The 27,434-nt window shown below is 43.5% G+C and overlaps 1 protein-coding gene across 6 annotated transcripts in view; it reads right to left on the bottom strand.

Moving 5' to 3' along the window:
- Positions 1-27,434, bottom strand: part of PRUNE2 (prune homolog 2 with BCH domain) — a 483,266-nt gene that overhangs the window by 127,822 nt on the left and 328,010 nt on the right. For all 6 annotated transcript variants that reach the window (XM_077474900.1, XM_077474897.1, XM_077474898.1 and 3 more), the window contains 2 exons: positions 8,624-8,685; positions 6,082-6,282 (listed from right to left, as the gene is read on the bottom strand). In XM_077474900.1, coding sequence (XP_077331026.1) covers positions 6,082-6,282; positions 8,624-8,685 — 263 coding nt within the window. The remainder of the gene's footprint in view (positions 1-6,081; positions 6,283-8,623; positions 8,686-27,434) is intronic.

The raw sequence follows: 27,434 nt of genomic DNA, 5'->3' as shown, positions 1-27,434 counted from the left end.
AATTTTAACCATCTTCCCTGTCCCTGCTGAAGAAAAGCAGGCCCAAACCATGATGCTGCCACCACCATCTTTGACAGTGGGGATGGTGTGTTGAGTGTGATGAGCTGTGTTGCTTTTACGCCAAACATATCGTTTTGCATTGTGGGCAAAAAGTTGGATTTTGGTTTCATCTGACCAGAGCACCTTCTTCCACATGTTTGGTGTGTCTCCCAGGTGGCTTGTGGCAAACTTTAGACGAGACTTTTTATGGATATCTTTGAGAAATGGCTTTCTTCTTGCCACTCTTCCATAAAGGCCAGATTTGTGCAGTGTACGATTGATTATTGTCCTATGGACAGACTCTCCCACCTCAGCTGTAGTTCTCTGCAGTTCATCCAGAGTGATCATGGGCCTCTTGGCTGCATCTCTGATCAGTCTTCTCCTTGTCTGAGCTGAAAGTTTAGAGGGACGGCCAGGTCTTGGTAGATTTGCAGTGGTCTGATACTCCTTCCATTTCAAAATGATCGCTAGCACAGTGCTCCTTGGGATGTTTAAAGCTTGGGAAATCTTTTTGTATCCAAATCCGGCTTTAAACTTCTCCACAACAGTATTACGCATCTGCCTGGTGTGTTCCTTGGTCTTCATGATGCTCTCTGCGCTTTCAACAGAATCCTGAGACTATCACAGAGCAGGTGCATTTATACAGAGACTTGATTACACACAGTTGGATTCTATTTATCACCATCAGTCATTTAGGACAACATTGGATCATTCAGAGATCCTCGCTGAACTTCTGGAGTGAGTTTGCTGCACTGAAAGTAAAGGGGCCGAATAATTTTGCACGCACCACTTTTCAGTTTTTTATTTGCTAAAAAAGTTTAAATTATCCAATAGATTTCGTTCCACTTCACAATTGTGTCCCACTTGTTGGTGATTCTTCACAAAAAAATTTAAATTTTATATCTTTATGTTTGAAGCCTAAAATGTGGCAAAACGTTGAAAAGTTCAAGGGGGCCGAATACTTTCGCAATACCATATTAGTAATTACTAGATACCATTATTAAGTGGTATACAAACCTCATAAATTAAAGGGGTTGTAAAGTCTTCAGGTTTTTCACCTAATGCATATGCATTAAGGTGAAAAACCTTCTGTGCTGCAGCTGCCCCCAGAGCCCCCCTTTTTCTTACCTGCACGAGCCCAGCAGCTCCAGCTGCTGTCTTTGTCCTCATTGAAAAGATTGATAGCAGCAGGAGCCATTGGCTCAAGCTGCTGTCAATCAAATCCAGTGACACGGGAGCCGGGGGCAGGGCCGAGTCCTGCTGCTCTGTCAATGGACGTAGCAGCAGGACTTGTGTGCACTTCCACACAGGTGTCCCCAGGGGGCACCCGATGAAGAGGAGGAGCTTCACTAGGGCACCCCAGAAGAGGAGGATCAGGGCTTCTCTGTGCAAAACCCTTGCACAGAGCAGGTAAGTATAACATGTTTGTTATTTAAAAAACAAAACAAAAAAAAACCTTTACAATCACTTTAAACAAAAAAAGTCCTTCCCTGACTAAGCCAAATTCTCCTTCATTACTGTCTCACAAGCTCCCTCTCCCAGACACTGCAGCTCACAGTGGGAGGTGTTAGCAACAGAAGCAGTGCAACCAATCCAGAGAGTATTAGGCAGGACTAGATATGACCAGGTGCTGATTGGCAAGTTATACATTTATAAACTGCAGTGACAGATAGATGTAGATAGTCATGCACCTGCAACATTTTTTCATCCCACTGTAATTCAAGCAGGCACAGCCTTCAAGAGACTGACAACTCTGGTCCTATTTCAAAAGCAGTGCAGCATTGTTGCCACACCATCACAAGCATTATGTGGACTTCACTAGCACACTTAAAGTAAAGTAAACTCCCTTCTAACTATAGGTAAGCCTATAATAAGGCTTACCTATAGATATAGTAAATATCTCCTAAACCTGCACCATTTAAGAGATATTTATTTTAGACACAGCTGGTGACATCACCGGCATATGCGCTCTGACGGAACGGCATACCTATGTGCTGTAAACAGCGACTCCCCCACATACGTGGAAGTGACGTCATAGTAGCTCAGCCATTCATACCACCGAAACCTGCAAACCCGGGTAAAGTTGCAAGTGCCTAAAGCGCTGAGATTGTGCTGCTAGAGGGCTACATTTTAAGGTAAGTCCATCATAATGTCCTAGTATAAGGTGCATATTAGCACATTATGTCTTAACCACTTAAGCCCCGGACCAATTGTCAGCCTAAGGACCAGAGGTCTTTTTACAATTTCGCACTGCACTGCTTTAACTGGTAATTGCGCGGTCATGCAATGTTGTACCCAAACTAAATGTGCATCCTTTTCTTCCCACAAATAGAGCTTTCTTTTGATGGTATTTGATTGCCTCTGCGATTTTAATTTTTTACGATATAAAAGGAAAAAGACTGAAAATTTTGAAAAAAATGATATTTTCTACTTTTTGTTATAAGAAAAATCGAATAAACTCAATTTTAGTCATACATTTAGGCCAAAATGTATTCAGCCACATGTCTTTAGGAAAAAAAATGTCAATAAGCGTATATTTATTGGTTTGCGCAAAAGTTATAGCGTCTACAAACTAGAGTACATTTTCTGGAATTTACACAGCTTTTAATTTATTACTACCTATCTAATTTCCTGAGGTGCTAAAATGGCAGGCCAGTACAAAACCCCCCCAAATAACCCCATTTTGGAAAGCAGACACCCCAAGGAAATTGCTGAGGGGCATGTTGAACCCATTGAATATTTTTTTTGTCCCAAGTGATTGAATAATGACAAAAAAAAAAGTTTACAAAAAGTTGTCACTAAATGATATATTGTTCACACATGCCATAGTTATATGTGGAATTGCACCCCAAAATATATTCTGCTGCTTCTCCTGAGTACGGGGATACTACATGCGTGGGACTTTTTGGGAGTCTAGCCGCGTACGGCACCCCAAAAACCAATCACTGCCTTCAGGATTTCTAAGGGTGCACATTTTTGATTTCACTCCTCACTACCTATCACAGTTCCGAAGACCATAAAATGCCAAAATAGCACAAAACCCCCCCAAATGACAACAAGCTATTTACTGAGAGGCATGTTGAGTCCATGGAATATTTTATATTTTGCCACAAGTTGCGGGAATATTACAAACTTTTTTTTTGCACAAAGTTGTCACTAAATGATATATTGCTCACACATTCTATGGGCATATGTGAAATTATACCCCAAAATACATTCTGCTGCTTCTCCTGAGTACGGGGATACCACATGTGGGGGACTTTTTGGGAGCCTATCCGCGTACGGGACCTGAAAACCAAGCAATGCCTTCAGGATTTAAATATAAAACGCTACAAAAAAAAACTGTTAGCGATCGCAGGGATCAGGCCTGACTCTGCGAACGCTGCAGTTATGTGTTTAGTGTTTTGTAAGTGACAGTGATTGATCGATACTGCACTTGGGTGGGCTGGGTGGAAGGGCAAAACGCAGGTGCTAGCAGGTATCTGGGCTGATCCCGCTAACAATGTGTTTTTTCGGAACCCTAAACTGCTGGGGACGCTAGTATAGATCTGATCAGATCAGATATCCCAGCTCTGGGACTGTGTCACCATAATGGGCGGGGACATCATCCGGTGATGTCCCTATATAAGTCGCTGCGTGCCCGGTCCCCGTCATTGTGAGCGGAGGGAGCGACCAGTCAACATCTGAAGAGAAGAAGAGAAGAACAGAAGGCGGCGGCGACAGAAGACCGTCTGTAAAAGAGCTAGAAGAAGGCGCGGTGGCCCGGCAGAACAACCGAAGAGGGGGCCAAGACCCCCGAAGAGGGGGACAAGACCCCCAAAGTCGAAAGAAGAGGCCGGCGGCGAGGAAGAAAGCCGGGCTTCTCCGCTAGCAAAAGAGCTAGCAGAAGATAGCGGAGGAGTCCGGAGAGAAGACCTCCGAAGATGGAAGACCCCCGGAGCTGTGCAATAAACTATTTTTACCCTGTGTTGTGTTTTTTTGTACTTTTTTTCACAGGTGAATGGGTAGGGGTACATTGTACCCCATACTCATTCACATAGGGTGGGGGGCCGGTATCTGGGGGCCCCCTTATTAAAGGGGGCTCCCGGATTCCGATAAGCCCCCCGCCCGCAAACCCCGACAACCAACGGCCAGGGTTGTTGGGAAGAAGCCCTTGTCCTCATCAACATGGGGAAAAGGTGCTTTGGGGTGGGGGGGCCGCGCGGCCCCCCTTCCCCAAGGCACCCCCCATGTTAAGGGCACGCGGCCTGGAGGGGGGCCGCTCGCTCGCCCCCCCCCCTTTCCTGGCCGGCCGGGTAGCGTGCTCGGACAAGGGTCTGATGTGGACCTGGGGGGAACCCCCACGCTGATTTTTTTCGCCGTTGGGGTTCCCCTTTAAGTCCATACAAGGTGGCGGGGCCAGCGACGTCTCCTTCGCGGGCCCCGCCTACCTGGAGACCGGCTCGAAATGAGCGGACTTTCCTCCGCGTGTGTGGGCGAGTCCGTTCATTTCAAAAGTAGGGCGGATAGTACGGCGGACTTAGTACTCCGTATTAGTCCGCTGAAAAAGTGCCGTGTGTGGGCAAGTAGCCCGTTCGGAAAGTCGGACGGACAGTCTGGCGGGAAGTCCGCCAGACTAAGTCCATCGGATAGTCAGCTACGTGTGTACGCGGCATTAGTCTGCTTATCTTCAACAAACTGTTTGCAGGCTTTTTTGTGCATCATCTTTAGAAGAGGCTTCCTTCTGGGACAACAGCCATCCAGACCGATTTTATGCAGTGTACAGCATATGGTTTGGGCACTGACAGGTTGACCCCCCCCCCCCACCCCTTCAATCTCTGCAGCAATGCTTGTAGCACTCATATGTCTATTTCCCAAACACAACTTCTGGATATGATGCTGAACACGTGCCCTCAACTTCTTTGGTCGACCATGGCGAGGCCTGTTCTGAGTGGAACCTGTCCTGTTAAACCACTGTATGGTCTTGGTCACCGTGCTGCAGCTCGGTTTCAGGGTCTTGGCAATCTTCTAGGTCATCTTTATGTTGCGCAACCATTTTTTTTTTAAGATCTTCAGAGAGTTCTTTGTCATAAGGTGCCATGTTGAACTTCCAGTGAGAGAGAGTGAGAGCGATAACACCAAATTTAACACACCTGCTCCCCATTCACACCTGAGACCTTGTAACACTAAGGCCGCGTACACACGAGAGGATTGTCCGTCCAACTAAGTTCGTCAGACAATCCGACAGACAGTCCGTCCTACTTTTGAATGAACGAACTTGACCACACACGACGAACAGACAGTCCGCTGAAAGCTTGCACGATGATGTGTACAGCACGTACGACGGGACTAGAAATACGACGTCCAATACACAGCAATGCAACCTTTCGCCGTGTAAATCCTTTCTGAGCATGCGCCATACTTAGTCCGTCGAACTAGCCTACTCACGAGCGGATTGTCCGCTGAAACCAAGTTTGGACGGACTGTATTACGGAAATTCCGAAAGACTTAGTCCGCCAGACTGTCCGCTGAAAAAGTCCGCTGAAGCCCACACACGAGCGGATTGTCCGCTGAAACACGTTTCAGCGGACTAAGTTGGACGGACAATCCTCTCGTGTGTATGCGGCCTAACGAGTCACATGACACCGTGGAGGAAAAATGGCTAATTGGGCCCAATTTGGACATTTTCACTTAGAGGTGTACTCACTTATGTTGCCAGTGGTTTAGACATTAATGGCTGTGTGTTTTGAGATATTTTGAGGGGGCAGCAAATTTACACTGTTATACAAGCTGTACGCTCACTACTTTACATTGTAGCAAAGTGTCATTTATTCAGTGTTGTTACATGAAGAGATATAATAAAATGTTTACAAAAATGTGAGGGGTGTACTCACTTTTGTGAGATACTGTGTATCATAAAAGAAGCATACATCAACCACAATCGCATTGTCTAATTTGAGAAACAAGATGTGACAGTGTGAAAGTTCTGAAAGACCGGTAACTTCATATTATACTGTATACTGTATAACTGTATGTACAAGCAGCCAGTAATGGTCATCTTACCTTGACCTGTGTAGTCAAAGGAATCTGCTTCATCTGGAGTATCAAGGTCATCTACATTAATGTCCAACTCATCTGGGGTGTCAAGGTTGTCATCAGACAAGATGGAACCTTCGCTGTGGTCCAGAGATAAGTTTATGTTGGGAGCTGTGAGCTTTATTTTTCTGGCATGAGAACCATTCAGATCCAGTGAATTAGGAGGTTCTACGAATACAGTAAAAATGTTCATATAAAAAAAATTTTTATTTTTATTTTTTTTATTTTTTATATAGCAACACCAAGATGCATTTGTTTATACCTAAGGAAATTCAGATCTTGCCACACATACATTAAATTAGCCCAAGGGTTATAACAACAACAAGTGACTACCCATTACATTTTCCAGTGCATAAGTATAGTTTACCTTTGTTATAAAAATTTACAAGCCAGCTTAATTAGGCCACTTTTTATAGCAAGGAGGAATGGCTGCTATAGTCTGTCACTAGAGTACTTCTCAACCCATGCTGACAATCTTGTTTGTCATAAATTGATTGATCTGTGTTTCATAAACCAAAGTTTTTGCTTAGGCATCGGTATAGGCTGCTTAGGTATAGGCTATATTTTTAGTTTTTTGCTGTATTATTATGTAGATATAAAGTAACATCATAAATACCACTCTTATTGTATGTATTGTTATATGTCTCCCAGCGTTGATAATCTCTTGGATTAGGAATCACCCACACTTTGCAGAAAAACCTTGATGTGGTTCATGGTTTCCACAAATTTTCATTAAAATGTAAGAAATAAGACTTAAGGGGGGTTGTTTATGAAAGGCAAATCCACTTTGCACTACAAGTGCACTTGTAAGTGCAGCCACTGTAGATCTGAGGGGAAGATCTGAAATCAGGGGAAGCGCTGCTGATTTTATCATCCAATCACATGCAAGCTAAAATGCTGTTTTTTATTTCCCTTGCATGCCCCCCTCGGATCTACAGTGACTTTACTTCCAAGTGCACTTGTAGTGCAAAGTGGATTTGCCTTTCGGAAATAAACCCCAAAGTGTTACTAAACCCACTACAGTAAAATCTGTCTGTATATGCAGTAAAGCATGATATGTTATGTTATACTCACTGTGCAACCCAAGAGGATAATCCTCCATATTGTGTAAAAATGTTGTTTGATCCTGGCTTCTCTGATTCTCCCCTCCTTCCACTGTCCCCTAATAATTTTCCGATTACACTGAGTCTATGGAGTCAGGCTGCACATGCTCAGTTTGGTGTGTATTGCTAGAGAGTTTTATTTTTTCTTAGGAAGATGCATGTGATCAGCACAGAGCCAATCAGCACTGTCCAGACAGAGGGTCAAGGGTCTTGCGGTCTCATAGGACAGTCAGAAAAATCCTCCTTCAAGCTTTAACTAGTGCTTGGCTGGACACTGATAGTAATCACAAGATTGCTATATACGGCGGATGAGAAAAAGTATTTAGCGGTTTATATTTACTAAAATAATTGCATTTCAATGTTCTGTGTGCTGTGGAAGACCAGATATAGTGAATGTAGGTTTTGGGTTTAGTACCACTTTAAAGTGATTGTAAAGGATCACCTTGAAAAACAACCCATTCAGTTCAAAACAGGAATGAAAGACAAAACATTTGTGCATAGATATTAAAATAATAGATAAAACATTTTTTTTTGGGGGGGGGGGGGGGTGGTTCGTGTCAGGGCATGTCTGATCATTGGAGGAGAGTAGACTGAGATCCCAGCATAGCTAGAGAACTGACCATGATGTGCTCTCCTGCTTAGTGTGGTCAGTTTATATTAGGAAAACAGAGGGACTAGCAGGAACATCAGGGATTTCACATAAAGGAAGCAATACAAAAAGAACAGGATACTTTAAGATACAAGTACATGGTACAGCAGGCTCATATCAGGAAAATGAAATTCTGGGTAACAAGCACTTACACTCAGTAAACTTTGTTGGTTATCTAAGAAAAGTGCTTGGATTTTTATTTTATGTGCTCATGGCATACTGCCTCTTTTTAGTTGTAAACTGGTTGACCTGTTTTTTTTTTTTCTCTATTTTTGGTTTCGATGACATAAACAGTATGCCTCTCGGTAAATTCCTAGCTAAGTGGAGTTAAGGTAGCAAAAACCCCACGTATGTATTTGACGTAATAGTAATGTTCTGTACTGTCATGGAATCATCAAACACTGTATATATTGTATCAAATACTGAAAGGATTGTTTAATTGAGTTGAAATAGCTAAACAACAAAACATACAAAGGAATTTAATATATAAATGAATGTAGTATTACTTAAATATCAACCAAATCGTGTGTGTGGCTGATTGTTTTACAGACTAATTAGAAGCTAAGAAAGGCAAACTGCTTTTTTTCTCCACATGTGAAATTAAAGTTGAATCACTTCCCATGTTTAAAAATAAATAATTTCCTGCACCATTGTGACAGTACGGGTGTAACTTCACAGGACAATGCTACCATAATGAACAAATAAAAAAGTTGAAGACATGTTTAGAATTAAGGAAGATGTCATTAGCTTCTTTTACCAGGTCTGATTTCTGCTGCATCGTATGGGATGTCCATTCCCACATCATCCAATACTGTTAATCTGAAAAAAGAAATAACTCAAAATTAGTTTTTTTATGTTTTGGACTTAAAATTTAGACATGAAATACTAGATTTCCTGGTCTTAAAAAAAAGGGTATCACAACTAGGTGTCTGCTAATCATGTTCAGATTTATGTGTCTTCCAATTAATGTAGACCCTGCATCAAAACAATTATATCCTGGAATTATGGCCTAATTTTTTTTTCTTGTAAGATAAATATAACATGTAAAGCAAGCCCGACAGGTGGATCGTGACCACGGCTCTGCCTCACCCAACTTCCGCTGCTCTCCTGTTAACTGCAGAGTGGATAATGGGTGGTGGGAGCTGGATGGAGGGCGGGGGTGGGAGCTGCTTAGTGATTGGTTGCTTAACATTAATAGCAATCAATCACCAGCTTGCCATTATGAACTCTGATGGACATACTCTGGCAGGTAAGTGATACCTACACAGCACTGTGTGTATGTAGAAGGAGGGGGACAGAGGATGACATGGAGGGCATAAAGTGAAGGGGATTAGATGAAACTATTTGGGGGTGTACAGGACACTAATGAGGAGAGGGAGGGGGCAGAGGGCACTACAGGGGGTGATGTAAAAGGGGCAGGGGACACTGCGTTGGGGGGGGGGTTACAGAAAACTACTGTGGGGGGAGGGGGGGCATAGCACACTACAATGGGGAGGGTGATGTGAAGGGGGCAGGGGACACTACATTTAGGGGGGGTACAGAACACTACTGTGGGGGAAGTGGGGCAGATCACACTGTTATGGGGGGAAAAGGACACTACAGTGGAGAACACAGCATTGGGAGATACAGGACTGTACTGTGGGGGGAGGGGGACAGAGGACAATACAGTGGGGGGTGATGTGAAGGGGCAAAGGAGATTGCATTTCGGGGGTATAGAACACTACTGTCGGGGGAGGAGGCAGAGGATACTACTATTAGGGGCAGAGGACCTGGGAGAGTGATGTGAAGGGGACAGAGGACACTACTGTGATGCTGTATTTTTATTGGGAACTTGAAAGTTTTTGTTTTTTTTAAGGGCCTGCATAGTAGATCCCCCGCTCTTTGCTTTTGTCCATGTTGTCCAGGTAAATATCAATCTCTGACAGGTTGCCTAACCCTGATGTTAACCATTATCCTATGTCATGCCCCAAACACTGCATGCGGCCACTGCAGCTTGGAATATAACTTTTTTTACCTGTTATACCAGCCCAGCATTCCCAATCAGCTGTCATCTGTCATATGATATATCATGTCAGAACCCCCCCCCCCCCCCCAGCCACGTTATATGTGTCTGAAGTAACCCTTTGCTTACAGTCTTCAGTCACTCAAATATGGAACCTTTAAAATATACTCCTATATATGATATTAAAAGAACATTTGGACCAGATAGTGCTACTTTGGAATATAAGTGCACTTTTTACATGACTATGTGACCAAAGGGTCTGGATAGTCTTACCCACGTGTAGTTATCTGTCCATGCATTGACTGTAGTCAGTGGTTTCATAGGTGTGGAGACTGAAAACATTGTACAAGGCACAAGAAAAGGGACAATGGGGAGATGGTGTCAGTAGATGCATGAGGCAAAACCAAACACAGAGTTTGGTGTATTGGCTCTGTGTGGCTAGAGTTGGGCCTGCCCCTGACAATGTTCAACCATAGAAGACTGGTGAGCCTTTGCAATACAAGCTGGTGTACAACCTGGTCAACAGTATTGGAAAGAGTAGAGCTAAGAAAAAAAGCTGCCCTGGAATTGTTTTGTATGCTTGGAAGCACTCTCTGGAGGTTTCTTTAAGGCCAGGTGACAGTAGAACACTTGCATTTATGTGTCACCTACCTCAATCCCCTCAGTCACATAATCAATCACCTCAATCAGTAGGGCAGCTGCTTCTAAAACACAACAAAGTAACCTTGCCTCATCCAAGTTAATTTGGTAGATTAATATTTAAAGCTTGCTATTCCATGGCCCTAGATTGGCCATCAATGCTGGCTGGAGAGTTTGACAGTTTCTTCTTGGCCTATTACAATGCTACAGTGTAACATTCTACCAATGGATATTGCTATACAGGACCATCTTTGGACAGACAACTGGCTTTTCAGAAGGGACTGTTGCCACTAGTTACCCAGAGATTGTGGAACAGAGTGTTTGTATTTCACTTTTTCCTTGGCGAGGCTCTGGGTCATTAAAGAACATTGTACACAGTTACTTTGCCTTCTATTTGAGAGTGGCATGAGCTCCTGTGGACTTTATGTTACTGTGTGGGCATTTAATATTTTAATTTGAACTTGCCTATAATGTTTGTAAAGTAACAACAGTGCTAATGTTCTGGTTCTCCCATCAAGGTTTTAGTGGAACTAAAGGAAAAAATACCCAATCTGTAACGCTGGAGTTGACATCTTGTTCCTTCTTCCTTCTGGCTTCATTCATCTTGATTGGTCAGTGCACAATGATGTCACTCCTTTGCATAGGTGGAAGTCACTCATCCTGCCCTACCGGCACTGTCCCGGAAATGTAAACAAAGCTGAGCATGCACAGCTTTATGTTTACTCCTTCAGGATTGCGAATAGGCCGGTAATTGCATTTTATTGCAGAAGAGACATCTGCAAAAAAATTACCCACCCGTTTGCAATTTTTTTTTTGTTTTTGCACATTTAATTTTGCTTTAAAGTTAATGTGCAAATCACTGCTCCCTGTTAATGAACTGTCAAATTCCAGAATTTCAGTAGGCAGCCAAGGATCTGGCATTATCTGTTATCCCTTGTACACACGGTCGGACATTCCGACAACAAAATCCGTCAGATTTTTTCTGACAGATTTTGTCCTAAACTGGTGTTGCATACACACGGTTGGACAAAGTTGTCGGAAAATCCGATCATTTGGAACGTGACGACATTTGTTAGTTACGACGGGACTATGTTGAAGCTACTAGCCAATAGCTTTGGTCTCGTAATTTGATCTGAGCATGCATGGCACTTTGTCCGATCGGGAATTCTCTCCAAAGATCGGAAAAAAGTCAGATTGGATTTTTTTGTTGGAAAATTTGAGATCCTGCTCTCAAGTTGTTTCCGTCGGAATCTGCGATGGAAAAAGTCCGATAGAGCCCAAACACGATTGAATTTTCCGACAATATAATCCGATCGGACCTTTTCCGTTGGAATTTCCGACCGTGTGTACTAGGCATTAGGTTTTAATTGCTGTCTATGAGGTTTGTTCTCATCTTCTGTCATGATGACCGTTGTTAGCAGGACAAAAAAAGTGAGGGGAAAACAGTTGTTAGAGAAACAAGAGTAAGGCTGGCCATACATCAGAAGAACCCCATTTGAATTTTTTAAGAATGTTTTAAGAATGTTCGCTTGATTTTCTTTTTCTTCTTTTTTTTGGCTTGAGTTAAACTTTTACTTATAGCTGAATTTTATTGGAAATAAATATTTCAAACACAGAGAATTAATTTCAATAACAAATTGTTCTAAAAAATATAGTTATAAATACATTGATTTTTTTTTTCGTGTTTAAATCTTTTTATTTAGACAATGTATGATCCAATAAAAGTAAGTTTTGGTCCAGGAATGGATTACAAAAAGGTGCGAAACATAACAGTAGCCATAATAAACTAACATATCAATAGCTTTTCATATGTGGGTGTGAAAAGCAGGTATTTGACATGAGGAGCCATATCTAAAGGTCTAGTAGGCTTATTCGAAGGAGGCCGTTGCTGGTCCGCATGTGAGTAAATAGTGAATAAATGTGTCTTTCCCAGCATAGCAATAGTAAAACAATAAACTAACAACACTCTAAATGAAAGACAATATTTGGACACCTAATAAAAGATGGTTTTACTGGGAGAGATAGAAAGAGAGAAATAGAGGGGAAGCTTGGTGGGTAGAGAGCGGGTGAAGTGGCAAGAAGAGAAGACAAAGGAATAAGGAGGGAAGTTGTGGGGGCAAGGAAGTCCCAAGCGTCTCTAGAATGTGCTACGTGGAGCTCATCAGGGAACTTCCCATTCAGGGAACCTGTTCGTTTGATTTTCTAATTGTTAGTGGTCAGTCCGTTTTTGCAGTGAAAATAAGATTGAAAGAAATGGAATGGAATTTGTTTCCCTAATGAATGAAATTCTAACATGTATGTTTTTTCAGAAAAGTTAATTCACTTCAAAATCAAATGTTAAAAGCATTCATCAAGTCATTAAATGAACTGAGAATTTTTATACAAATGTTTTTTTATTTTTTATTTTTTTTATTTACTAGTGTATGACCATTTTCTAGAGTGAAATCTCAAATAAGGACACTTGTTTGGAGGACAATTGTCCAATCTGGCAAATATATACTGATTTGCTTTTTTTTGTTTTAAATAATCCTTTCCCAGCATCAGATCAAATGAAATATATCTAATACATTTTGTTTGTGGTGGGTGCGGACGGCGGTGCGAGCAGCAGTTAAGCAGTGTAATGGCAGGTGCTGACGGTAGAGGTTAATGGTTTTCTGTTGCAGGACAATTTAGATATATAAAGAAGGGTCTCTTTTGAAGTACTTTGACATATTGGATCCTTCAGCGTGATGTTATATTGGTCTTGGTTAGGTAACAGAGTAGCTGCAGATAATTTTGGTACCTGGGCAAGTGGTGTTGGAGCAATAGGTCATGGAGTCTCTCTCTTTTTTGTAATTACTGATGTTATTGACTAGTGGTGACTGACAACAAAGACTGTATACGTATTCTGGCCCATCAGGCACAGGTAGCAGTTATTGTTTATCCATTTTATGAATATCGGCTTCTTTAGTTACTTTGATTCACTGCGCCAGATGTAAAAATATCCCCACTGTTACTGAGTTCTGCAGACTTTCCCTTTGTATACTGTTGCTTTCTTTGGTCTTCTTGGTTATTCTAGAAAACTTGTGAGACACTGCTACCCTTCAGTTTGCATTACAATCTGCTTCTTTTTTTTAGTTTATCTATGTTGGAAATATTGTGGTTGGCTGCGTTGCTTATTTCGGCTATCTGTATCAGCACAGAGTTTCCATTCGTATCCTTGTTCTAAAGACTGTTGCTTTGGTTACTACATAAACACCACTTTTAGGCAAACTCAGAGTTTTTACCACTGCTATATTCAATATTGCAGTAGTCAGCAAGGGATGGGCATGTGGAGGAGTCTGGCTTCTGTGTTGCCTAAAGATGCAATAGCAAAAGAGGGGCAGTGAGTGGGAATTTGTGGTTATGGGGCATTTGCAGGAAGGTGCAGGAAAGGAGGAAAGTAAAGAGCAGCAGTTTAGATGCCAGCAGGCTGGTTCCCTCTTGGCACTTAGGTCTGCAGCAGTGGCGGTGCTTCCATAGAGGGCACAGGATTGCCGCCCCCTCTCAACTGCACCCGTCAATCTTCAATAGATAGATCCATGCATTGCATGAATCTATCTATTGTCGCTACTGCCGCCCCCTATTCAGGTGTCTGGCTCCTTGTCGGGCGCCAGACATCTGAATTACAGCAGTGGGGGCATTTTTGGAAGTGCCTGATTGAAGCCATGGGCTCTAATAGGCTTTCAAATTGGTAAACAGCAGGCACACTGCTGTGCGTTTGCTGCTTACACAGTGCTGTGTTAGGGAATCAAATAAATCGCTTCCCTAACACTGACCTCTCTCTCAGCTAATTAGGTGCACCAGGTCTGGTTACCTGTCACCTGAATGGCTGAAGGGACAGGCGCTGTGATTGGATGCCTATCGGGCATCCAATCATAACAGAAGAGGACGGGAGAAGACATTGAGGACTCGGAGGGAGCGTGGAGGAATGCGCTGACCTGAGACGGGTAAGTGCTGGGCGGGGAGGACACTGGCAGCATTTAATGGGGCAAATTGGTGGCAATTGATGGGGCAAACTGGCAGCAATTGACGGGCCAAAAGGATGGCATTTGATGGTTACAGTGGCTGCGTTTAATGGCACAGTGGTTTCACTTGATGGCACAGTGGCTGCATTTAATGAGTACAGTGGCTGCATTTGATGGCACAGTGGCTGCGTTTGATGGGCACAGTTGCTGCGTTTGATGGGCATGGTGGTGGCAATTTATGGGTACAGTGGCTGCGTTTGATGGTATATTGGCTGCGTTTGATGGTACAGTGGCTGCTTTTGATGGCACAGTGGCTGGGTTTAATGGGCACAGTGGTGGCAATTTTTGAGTACAGTGGCTGCGTTTGATGGCAAAGGGGCTGCGTTTGATGGGTACAGTAAGGCAGCATTTAATGTGCACAGTGGTGGCAATTTATGGGTACAGTGGCTGCGTTTGATGGCACAGTGGCTGCATTTGATGGCACAGTGGCTGCGTTTGATGGCACAGTGGCTGCGTTTGATGGGCACAGTGGCTGTGTTTTATGGACACAGTGGTGGCAATTGATGTGCACAGTAGCTGCATTTGATGGGCACAGTGGCAGCAATTGATGGGCACAGTAGCTGCGTTTGATCGGCAGAGTGAGGCTGCAAGTGATGTTTTTTTTTTTCAGTTTGCGCCCCCCCCCCCCCCAAAAAAATGTTGAGCACCAGCCACCACTGGTCTACAGGCACCCTCCCTGTGTTGGAGGGGTGAAGGGTGCCAGAGAGCTGAGTAATAATAGGGAAAGGGGTAGAGGAGTGGGTGCCGAGGTTTTTGCTGCAGCAAGTAAAGATGTGGGGGGAGGGAGCTGTCAAAGGGGGACAGGTGCCAGTGAATAGCTGTGCTGGAACAAGAAAATGTGCAGGTGCTGTCAGAAGAGGAAAATATAATAGAGGGAGAGTTGTGCAGGACTGGACGAAGGCGTGTGTATACATTTCCTTTACTATTATAAAACTGTCAGTACTGACCATTGACAGATACCCTTGGATACCTATGGTACATTTATTCATTTACTATCTCTCTCCAGCGTTCTCTAGCATTGTTACAATGTGTCTCTTTCTAGCTCTACCGAGATGTATTTTTTTTCTATGATCCTCAGCAACATCCACTGGCCACTTAGTGTAAGTAAAATATTTTGGCTGCCAGACAATCCTGTGTTTTAATCTTGGTTGAGTGAGCGATCCAGGGAGGAGGCTGGTATGACTCATCACGCCGCATCTCTAGTACCTACCTCTACTTCTGGAACTTGTGAGACATTTCCAGAAGAATGGGAGAGAGGTTAGGAGGAGCTGCCTGGAGTATTCATGAGGGCCCTGACCAATCCCCAACAGATGGGTTGGCAGGGGCAAGCCCCCTCAAATACTCAGGGTCAGCCCCGCAGGGAGGAGAGAGAGTTTTCGTGCAAGCTGGAGATGGAGTGCTAGGAGGCTGTTGGTAGCTCATTGAAGGTAACCCCCTAATCTGGGGGGGTGACCTTGCGCCTGAAAGTTTGGGTGCAGGAGGGATCATCTAATATCCCAAGGAGGAATCCTGTCCAGTGGCATGCGAACATGTGTCAGGACAGCAAAAGAAAGCAAGTACATCCAGGGGATCTCCAGTGAGAAGACAGCCAGGTGGGCTTGTGAGTGATATAGTCAGGGAGGACTGAGAGGCAGCCTGAGAGGACTGGGTGAGAGAAGTCTGAGATGAATACAGAGTCAGTCTGGGAGGACTGTGGAAGATTAGCCGGGTGGGTTAGTCAAAGAGGCAGCTGCAGCCAGGTGGGCTGGCAGTGCCTGAAGAGATGGTGCTGGGATCAGTAGCCACAGGATGACAGCTGGGCACAAGGACTTTGCTACACAACCAGAGAGCCGCTGGTACCTGCCTGTAATGGGCATTTGCTACATCTGACTGAGCCCTTTTTTCAGATCACCTAATAGTGTGCCAGTTGCTCCTGATAATTTTGTGCTGCAAGTAAGTATTGTGCTGGAGGAGCTGAGAAGTGGGTAAATAGACTGTACAGAAGAAGTTGTCCCTGAAGAGTTTTGCTAAAACCAGCAGGCATCCCATAATACCCCTATCCCCATCCAAGTTTATTCCCCTCAATAAAAACACATAAACAAAGCACTGGACTTTTTCCTGACTGCAGCGTGCTTGTGAAAATGTGGTGTGCCTGACTGTGCGGGGTGGGGGATTCCTTTCTACCTGTGGCTCCATGGGGGTGTGCTACACACATGAATGGCTGGACCCAAGGTTGCAGAACACTGTAGGAGCTTTTGGCTGTGGACACCACAGGCACTCTGTCCAGTCTTTATGCAGCCCCATACGCAACAAACTGTGACGCCCTCATCAACCTCAGGGACAACATGCTTACTTGCTTCTCAACTTATTCAACCAACTTTCAGATGCCCTTGTAATGAGATAATCCATGTTATTCATTTAACTTGTCAGTCATAAAAGCTATGGCTGATCAGTATATGTGCTAGCTATGTGCACTCTTAAGCCCCATACACAATATCAGATTTTCTGCTGATTTTTGTCTTCAGATTTACCAAAACCATGTAGTGTCAGGGCCTGTCTGATTGCATACAAATTTAAACTCCTAAGGTTTGACCTCATATTATATGGTTTTAGTAAATCTGAAGGAAAAAAAAATCTGCAGAAAATCTGATAGTGTGTATGGAGCTTTACATTTAGATAAGTTGCTATCTTATGTGAGGTGGCAGGGTCCACAATGCTGAGTCTTGACTTTCAACAGTCAGACAGTGGGCTAGTGCTTGTTGCTAACTACGTGATTGTTTCCAGATCTACAAAGTATTTTACTAAAGATTATCTACTAAGAATGCAAACAATATTCGGCTGTGTTATTAACGCAGAGAAGAGAATTTAACTTGTAAGCACATGTAATCAGCTATCTGAAATCTGCATACAAAATCTTTAGGCTACAACTACACTGACTGCACATGTAATAATGTAACTCGTATCATAATATAAAAGATGGCTACATCTTCTACTTTTTTAAACTAGGACTGGATCCACATAGGACACTATTATTTCAGGCAACTGATAACATAAAATAGTTAAACCATCTTTCATACTTACTTTGAAACTTAAATTGTTAGTAAACCCTTACATAAAGTTGTGCTCATAAGTTTACAGTACATACCCTGGCAGAATTTTGGCCATTTTTCAGAGACTATGAATAATAACACAACAACTTTTCTTTCACTCATGGTTAGTGTTTGATAATGTTTTAAATAATAAACAATATAATAATAATAATAATAATGAAAACAGAAACTACCCAAATGACCCTGATTAAAAGTTTACATACCCCAGTCTTTAATACAGTGTATTGCGCCCTTTATCATCATTGACAGCTTGAAGTCTTTTGTGGTATTTGTGGATGAGACTCTTTATCTTCTTAGATGGTGAAGCTGCCCATTCCTCTTGGCAAAAAGCCTCCAGTTCCTGTAAATTCTTGGGCTGTCTTGCACGAACTGCACATTTGAGATCTCCTCAGAGTGGCTCAATGATATTGAGGTCAGGAGACTGAGATGGCCACTCCACAACCTTCTGCTGTAGCCAATGACAGGTCGACTTGGCCTTGTGTTTTGGATCATTGTCATGTTGGAATGTCCAAGTAGATCTCATGCTCAGCTTACTGGCTGATGAATGCAAATGTTCCTCCAGTATTTTTTGATAACATACTACATTCATCTTGCCATTAATTTTGACCAAATTTCCTGTACCTTTGTAGCTCACACATCCCCAAAACATCAGCGAGCCACCTTCGTCTGTAGGAATGGTGTACCTTTCATCATAGGTCTTGTTGACTCCTCTCCAAACGTAGTGTTTATGGTTGTGGCCAATTTTGGTCTCATCACTCCAAATGACTTTGTGCCAGAAGGTTTGAGGTTTGTCTCTGTGCTGTTTGGCATATTGTAAGTGGGATACTTTGTGGTAGTAATGGCTTTCTTCTGGCGACTCAACCATGCAGCCCATCTTTCTTGAAGTGCCTCCTTATTGTGCATCTTGGAACAGCCACACCACATGTTTGTAAAGACCTGTATTTCACCTGAAGTTATTTGTGGGTTTTTCTTTGCATCCCAAACAATTTTCCTGGCAGTTGTGGCTAAAATTTTAGTTGGTCTACCTGATCGTGGTTTGGTTTCAACAGAACCTCTCATTTCCACTTCTTGATTAGGGTTTGAACACTGCTGATTGGCATTCTCAATTCCTTGGATATCTTTTTATATCCCTTTCCCGTTTTTATACAGTTCAACTACCTTTTCCCACAGATCCTTTGACAATTCTTTCGCTTTTCCCATGACTCAGAATCCAGAAACGTCAGTGCAGCACTAGATTAAATATGCAAGAGTCTGTCAGGAGTCCAGAAACTCACTGAACTTTTATACACACACATTAATTACAATCAAACAGATCACAGGTGAGGATGGTTACCTTTAATATCCATTCAACCGCTTTGTGTCAACTTGTGTGCATGTTATCAGGCTTAAATCACCAGGGTTTGAAAACGTTTGATCAGGGTCATTTGGGTAGTTTCTGTTGTGATTATGATTTAAAATGGGTAATCACAGCTGATTGATAATAAATGGCTTCAGCCAAACACTAACCATGAGTGAAAGAAATGTTTTTGTGTTATCATTCATATTCTCTGAAAAATGGCCAAGAAATCATAAATTCTGCCAGGGTATGTAAATTTATGAATGTATACATACAGATTTAAAAAATAATCCTCCTACATAAGTTGTACCTGTTTATCTGCAGCCATATCTCCTGCTTCTGAAAAGCGTTTTCTCAGCAGCAGAAAGCAGGGGGTGGGGATTGAATGTCACACACACTGCAAAGCTATAGCACAGAGCTCCCTGTGATCTGTGATCTGATAACTGAGTGGATGGAAGGGACATACCCCCTCTAAACAGGCTCATATAAAAAGATACAGAGCTGAGGCAATATATTGCCTGCTGTGTGCTGGGGTGGTGGGTGTGATGTCTCCCGGAAGGCTGTGGTGTCAGCATATAGTTCTATTGGAGACTCCTGCAGATAGTAGAGCAATCAGACAGCAGAGAGAAATGACACTCAGTGCATTGGATTGAGGCTAGCACATAACATAGAAGGATGTGCTTGCTTCATTGTTCCTGTCAGAGCTTTACAGCCACTTTAAGAAAGAAGGACATCTTTGCAAGGAGGCACATCACTGCAAAATGTGTGTGGCTAATATGTGACAAATTTGGGGTAATTTAATATGTTCTGTTCCTACTCACAGTATACGCCATACCCATATGTCACAGTCCATGTAATCACAAATCACTCTTTAGGCCTCATGCACACGAGACGCAGATGAAACCTCTGTTAAAAAAAAGCTGAAACGCGCGTTTAGAAACGCGCGTTTTGCCGCGTTTGCATGCCGCGTTTAGACGCGTTTAGACGCGTTTGCGTTTAAACGCGTTTATAAAGATAACATCATGTAGACCCTCCCCAAGCTCTCAAAGCATTTTTTTTAACTATTTCTGCTATTTTGATCAGAGTGAGCAGCAGCAGCATAGAGAGCAGTTGTACACTTGCATTTGCCGTGTCACTTGCCACGGCACCTGCCACAAGTTGTGGATTGTCCACTTGCCACGTCACTTGCCACAAGTTGGGGATTGTCCACTTGCCACATCACCTGCCACGTCACCTGCCACAAATTGTGGATTGTCCACCTGCCACGTCACTTGCCACGAGATGTGGATTGTCCACTTTCCACGTCATCTGCCATGCCACCTGCCACAAGCTGTGGATTGTCCACTTGCCACGTCACCAGCCACATCACCTGCCACAAGTTGTGGATTGTCCACTTGCCACATCACTTGCCACGTCACCTGCCACGTCACTTGCCACGTCACCTGCCACAAGTTTTGGATTGTCCACTTGCCACGTCACTTGCCACGTCAGCTGCCACGTCACTTGCCACGAGATGTGGATTGTCCACTTTCCATGTCATCTGCCATGCCACCTGCCACAAGCTGTGGATTGTCCACTTGCCACGTCACCAGCCACATCACCTGCCACAAGTTGTGGATTGTCCACTTGCCACGTGACTTGCCACATCACCTGCCACGTCACTTGCCACATCACCTGCCACAAGTTGTGGATTGTCTACTTGCCGCGTCACTTGCCACATCACCTGCCACATCACTTGCCACGTCACCTGCCACAAGTTGTGGATTGTTCACTTGCCACGTCACCTGCCACAAGTTGTGGATTGTCCACTTGCCACGTCACTTGCCACAAGCTGTGGATTGTCCACTTGCCACATCACTTGCCACGTCACCTGCCACGTCACCTGCCACGTCACTTGCCACGTCACCTGCCACAAGTTTTGGATTGTCCACTTGCCATGTCACTTGCCACGTCAGCTGCCACGTCACTTGCCACATCACCTGCCACGTCACCTGCCACAAGTTGTGGATTGTCCACTTGCCACGTCACTTGCCACATCACCTGCCACGTCACTTGCCACGAGATGTGGATTGTCCACTTGCCATGTCACTTGCCACGTCACCTGCCACGTCACTTGCCACGTCACCTGCCACGTCACTTGCCACAAGATGTGGATTGTCCACTTGTCACATCACCTGCCACATCACTTGCCACATCACCTGCCACGTCACCTGCCACAAGTTGTGGATTGTCCACTTGCCACGTCACTTGCCACATCACCTGCCACGTCACTTGCCACAAGATGTGGATTGTCCACTTTCCACGTCACCTGCCATGCCATCTGCCACAAGTTGTGGATTGTCCACTTACCACGTCACCAGCCACATCACCTGCCACAAGTTGTGGATTGTCCACTTGCCACACCACTTTCCACGTCACCTGCCACGTCACCTGCCACAAGATGTGGATTGTCCACTTGCCACGTCACCAGCCACATCACCTGCCACAAGTTGTGGATTGTCCACTTGCCACGTCCCTTGCCACGTCCCCTGCCACGTCACCTGCCACAAGTGGATTGTCCACTTGCCACATCACCTGCCACAAGTTGTGGATTGTCCACTCGCCACGTCACTTGCCACATCACCTGCCACAAGTGGATTGTCCACTTGCCACGTCACTTGCCACGTCCCCTGCCACAAGTGGATTGTCCACTTGCCACGTCACTTGCCACGTCACCTGCCACAAGTTATGGATTGTCCACTTGCCACGTCACATGCCAGTCACCTGCCACAAGTTGTTGATTTTCCACTTGCCACGTCACCTGCCAAGTCACTTGCCGCGTCACCTGCCAGGTCACTTGCCACGTCACTTGCCACAAGTTGTGGATTGTCCACTTTCCACGTCACTTGCCACCTGCCACGTCACTTGCCACAAGTTGTGGATTGTCCACTTGCCACATCACTTGCCACAAGTTGTGGATTGTCCACTTGCCACAAGTTGTGGATTGTCCACTTGCAATTGCAATTGTTTAAAATATTTTTCTAATGGTTTTTCATCATTTGCAATCATTTTTGAGATTTTTAATGTAAAAAAAAAGGTCACCTTTAAAAACGCATATAAAAGCAAACGCGGCTAAACGCGGGTGCCGCGTTTAGCCGCGTTTTGCGTCTGAAACGCAGAAATTTTTGTTTCTGAACGCATTTTTTTGCTTCTGGAAAAACGAGATTAAACGCAACTGCATATAAACGGAAAAAAACGAGACTGTGTGCATGGACACATAGGATAACATTGAATGAGTTCAGGTGCAGTTGAAAAAACTGTCCAACTGCATCTGAACGCGCGTTTAACTGCGTCTTGTGTGCATGAGGCCTTAATTACACTGCAACAACTTTACAAAAACATCAGTAAAATAGTGGGAGATTTGTTAGCAATCAGTTACTGTTGACACAATATACACCATGGTCAGGAATATGTAATATATACAGGGCCCCCTTGAACTTTTCAACCTTTTGCCACATTTCAGGCTTCAAACATAAAGATATAAAATTTTTATTTTTTGTGAAGAATCACCAACAAGTGGGACACAATTGTGAAGTGGAACGAAATCTATTGGATTTTTTAACTAATAAAAAAATGAAAAGTGGGGCGTCCAAAATTATTCGGCCCCCTTGCGTTAATACTTTGTGGAGCCACCTTTTGCTGCGATTACAGCTGCAAGTCGCTTGGGCTATGTCTCTATCAGTTTTGCACATCGAGAGACTGAAATTCTTGTCCATTCTTCCTTGCAAAACAGCTCGAGCTCAGTGAGGTTGGATGGAGAGCGTTTGTGAACAGCAGTTTTTAGCTCTTTCCACAGATTCTCGATTGGATTCAGGTCTGGACTTTGACTTGACCATTCTAACACCTGGATACGTTTATTTGTGAACCATTCCTTTGTAGATTTTGCTGTATGTTTGGGATCATTGTCTTGTTGGAAGATAAATCTCCGTCCCAGTTTCAGGTCTTTTGCAGACTCCAACAGGTTTTCATCCAGAATGGTCCTGTATTTGGCTGCATCCATCTTCCCCTCAATTTTAACCATCTTCCCTGTCCCTGCTGAAGAAAAGCAGGCCCAAACCATGATGCTGCCACCACCATGTTCGACAGTGGGGATGGTGTGTTGAGGGTGATGAGCTGTGTTGCTTTTACGCCAAACATATCGTTTTGCATTGTGGGCAAAAAGTTCGATTTTGGTTTCATCTGACCAGAGCACCTTCTTCCACATGTTTGGTGTGTCTCCCAGGTGGCTTGTGGCAAACTTTAGATGAGACTTTTTATGGATATCTTTGAGAAATGGCTTTCTTCTTGCCACTCTTCCATAAAGGCCAGATTTGTGCAGTGTACGACTGATTGTTGTCCTATGGACAGACTCTCCCACCTCAGCTGTGGTTCTCTGCAGTTCATCCAGAGTGATCATGGGCCTCTTGGCTGCATCTCTGTTCAGTCTTCTCCTTGTCTGAGCTGAAAGTTTAGAGGGACGGCCAGGTCTTGGTAGATTTGCAGTGGTCTGATACTCCTTCCATTTCAAAATGATCTCTTGCACAGTGCTCCTTGGGATGTTTAAAGCTTGGGAAATCTTTTTGTATCCAAATCCGGCTTTAAACTTCTCTACAACAGTATTACGGACCTGCCTGGTGTGTTCCTTGGTCTTCATGATGCTCTCTGCGCTTTCAACAGAACCCTGAGACTATCACAGAGCAGGTGCATTTATACAGAGACTTGATTACACACAGGTGGATTCTATTTATCACCATCAGTCATTTAGGACAACATTGGATCATTCAGAGATCCTCGCTGAACTTCTGGAGTGAGTTTGCTGCACTGAAAGTAAAGGGGCCGAATAATTTTGCACGCACCAATTTTCAGTTTTTTATTTGCTAAAAAAGTTTAAATTATCCAATAGATTTCGTTCCACTTCACAATTGTGTCCCACTTGTTGGTGATTCTTCACAAAAAATTAAAATTTTATATCTTTATGTTTGAAGCCTGAAATGTGGCAAAAGGTTGAAAAGTTCAAGGGGGTCGAATACTTTCGCAAGGCACTGTAGCACCGATTACAGAGTGAAATGGTCAAGACTGATTAGGGTAAAACACAATGAGGGGAATCAGCTTCTAGCTTTCATTTTCAAAGCTTTAACTGAACCAGCTGAAGATATAAGCTGATTGGTTGTCGGGCTATTTGATAAATTCAACCCAGTTTATACAGTGCAGTAGTTATACATAAGTAATGAACAACAATGTCAACAGAATTAATATATATATATATATATATATATATATATATATATTGCAGAGACTGGGAAAAAAAAGATGTAAAGCGCAACATAAAGAGTGCAATAGCAGTATGTAACATTGAGCAGCTAGCTGGCCAGGCTTGTTACCACGTGGGTGTGTTTGCTGCTTCTGTATAGTGCGCTGGGGTGACATGCACAATAAAAGCATCACAATGGACTACACTAGGACAATTGCATTGACCCGTTACCAAAAATGCAATAGTCTGAAAGAGGTCTTAGATCCACCTATCCACACTCATAGGCCTGCGCAGGGGATGTGCTAGGTGTGCTTGGGCACACTCTAATTACTACATGCGGTGCCGATTCCCCATACAGCCTGGGGTTCCCCATGTTGGCCCCCATCCACCTTGCAATGCTGCTGGCTTCCCTCCTCTCGCCCGCTGCTGCTGGGGATGTTTCAGAATGGAGAGTGGGGGAAGGGGCTAGTAAATATGTAATTTACTATCAGCTTCCTTTTCTGAACACAGTGAACACACTCACTGACTGTGTTCATTCATAACTGAAGCATAGTAAACTGTGCTTACTATGCTTCAGTTTGTGAATGAACAGGAAGCGGCTCAGCGCAGAGCACATCCCATTCATTCACTGTCTAATGCAGCTGCGGCTGCAGAGAAAGGCATTTGTGTTTGAGCTTTGGGGTGCACACCCAAATGCAATAGGCTGCACAAACCTACTGTATATCCACACTATTATGCGGCCAAATTCTGCAGAGGGAGCTTCTGCAGAGGGAAGAACAGCAATTTCCATAAATGCACACAATAAACTGCCTAGTTGCCTTTGCAGTGGTGGATCTCAGGGGAGGGTGAGCCAGATTAACATGAGGGCCCATTTACACCACTGCACACCACTAACACACATGGTACTGTCATTTTGAATGGTATCCCAAACCACCTGAATTGAAGCGCACTGAAACACATGGTAGAGGCACTATCCTGCAGCGAGGCACAATGTCCTTTGTTTTAGGCAGCCCATTCAAATGTATAACCTGTCCTAATAGAGTGCAAGAAAACACACAACATAATGCGCATACATTAAACATACGTTAAACATACCACATCAGACCTGACAATTGTGAATAGGCTCTAAGACACTGTGGGTGAGCTGGCAGTATAATTTTCAGTTAAAGAGTATGTAAACCCAACTTTTCATACTCCTGATATGTGCCTGCTGTACCATGTACTTGTATGAGAAAGTATCCTGTTCTCTTTGTATTGCTTTCTTTATGGGAAATCACTGGTGTTCCTTCCAGTCCCTCTTGCTTTCCTATCAAAAACTGAACACACCATGGTCAGTTCTATAGCTGTGCTGGGAACTCAGCCTGCTCCCCTCCAATGGTCAAACTTGTCCTGACACCCCACACCCATTCACTGGGAAGCTCAGTGTGCTGCTATTTCTCCTCCTCCAGCTCTTATGCAGCTGAGAACAGAGGGTATGTGATCACTTATAAAAATGAGGAAAAGGGGTATTTATACTATATGTGTATGTATACACAAATGTTTTGTCTTTTTTTTTTTTTTTTTAAACTGGTTGGGTTGTTTTTCAAGGTGAGGGTTTACATTTACTTTACAGCATAATCACACCATATTAGGGTGAAGCTGACCTAATACATTTGATATTGACAAAAAGGGAAACAGTAAATGCAGGAACACACCTTTTCACCATACCTTGCGATGCTAGCTTATGTGGTGTACCGTGTTCTTCATCAACTTTTAGTACGCTGCTCCCTAGGGTTGTTGCTACCCCTTAACTAACTTGACATTGTTCCCTCCCTTATCTGATGCTGACCCTTACCTAAAAAACAGCTGAAATGCAGTAGGCAGTGTCAGTGCTCCCCAATATAATGACATCATGTAGGAGTTCAGAGGGCAAGAGACCTACTGCCGGATTGCCGGCATAGGTAGGGAGGTCCGTCCCAGTCAAGTAGTAAACAAATTAATGATGTCATGTTACTGAGCGGAGTTTGAGAAGTAGAGTACAGCTGCTTGACGCTGTAATCGGGCAGCAGGACTCTATTTCCAAAACTCTACCCGCAAGTGTGACAACCTTTTAACCTCCCTGGCGGTATGATTATTTCAGATTTTAGGTGCTGAAAGCGGTACCATTATTTTGCATGTAAATTTGGCGTTTTATATTGTAGTTCTGTAATTCTTAGGAATAACTCACTTAAATCTGTCCAAACCAGAGTCTAGCAGACATCCCTGAAAGTTTGAAAAATTAAATCATAAATTATAATATAATAAATAACTATAAATAATTATACTAAATAATAATATAACAATAATACAAATGATTCAATAATTTAATCAAATCAAAAACACTGAAATTTGCTCAGTTGCAGAATTGTCACTGTCCTTACTTTTCAGTATTTGATGACGGATCTCCCCACAAATCGATATCGCTCAATTCTGCAAGTGATTCTAATTTATTATCGCTGTTTTCTAGCTGGTCTAAAACTACTTTTGATATAAAGGGAGAGTTTTGGTTGCTATGGACAATCTCCAGTTTCCAGGCATAAAGAACAGTTTTTATATTATAAAACTGCATGCAGGACACTGGCGCAACCACTAGGGACAAAGGGGATGTGTAAATAATTACATACAGCAATGTAATCTGTAAGATTACATTATACTGTATGTAATGTGTGTGTTTTACTTTTTGAATTTGGCGCCGTTCTCCGTCCCCGTACATTGAAGCACTCGCAGGGAACGGAGATCGGCTCTGTGATAAATCGAGTGGAGGACAAGCCGCTCGTACAGAGGGCGACATCGCTGGATCCAGGGGACAAGGAAAGTAAGCTCTCCTTGGATTCAGTGATTCAGTCCCGAGTCTGGCTCAGGGTTACCGCTTTTGGTACAAAATTTTCACCCCGAGCCAGACTCGGGAATACCGCCAGGGGGGTTAATAATCCATTACTAGAAGATGGGCAGAGTCTGTTCCCTGTGCATGCAATCAACTTAAGTGGAGCACAGTGAAAGTATCCTGAGGTCCATGGAACCCCATAATTTTCTAAAAAATGTGGGACAATCCCACAAAATCAGGATTGTTGAGAGGTATGATCATTTAAAAATAAAGTTGATTCACTAAAGAAGTGCAAACTTTTCACTCTGAAATGTAATTGGATGGTTGTGGCTTCATCCTATCAGG

The sequence above is a fragment of the Lithobates pipiens genome, unplaced genomic scaffold, assembly GCF_037356315.1.
Source record: "Lithobates pipiens isolate NorthernLeopardFrog02 unplaced genomic scaffold, aLitPip1_a1.2 Scaffold_13, whole genome shotgun sequence".
Classification (NCBI taxonomy): domain Eukaryota; kingdom Metazoa; phylum Chordata; class Amphibia; order Anura; family Ranidae; genus Lithobates; species Lithobates pipiens.
The sequence above is the reverse complement of the archived record's forward strand: the minus strand, read 5'-3'. Positions and strand labels throughout refer to the sequence as shown.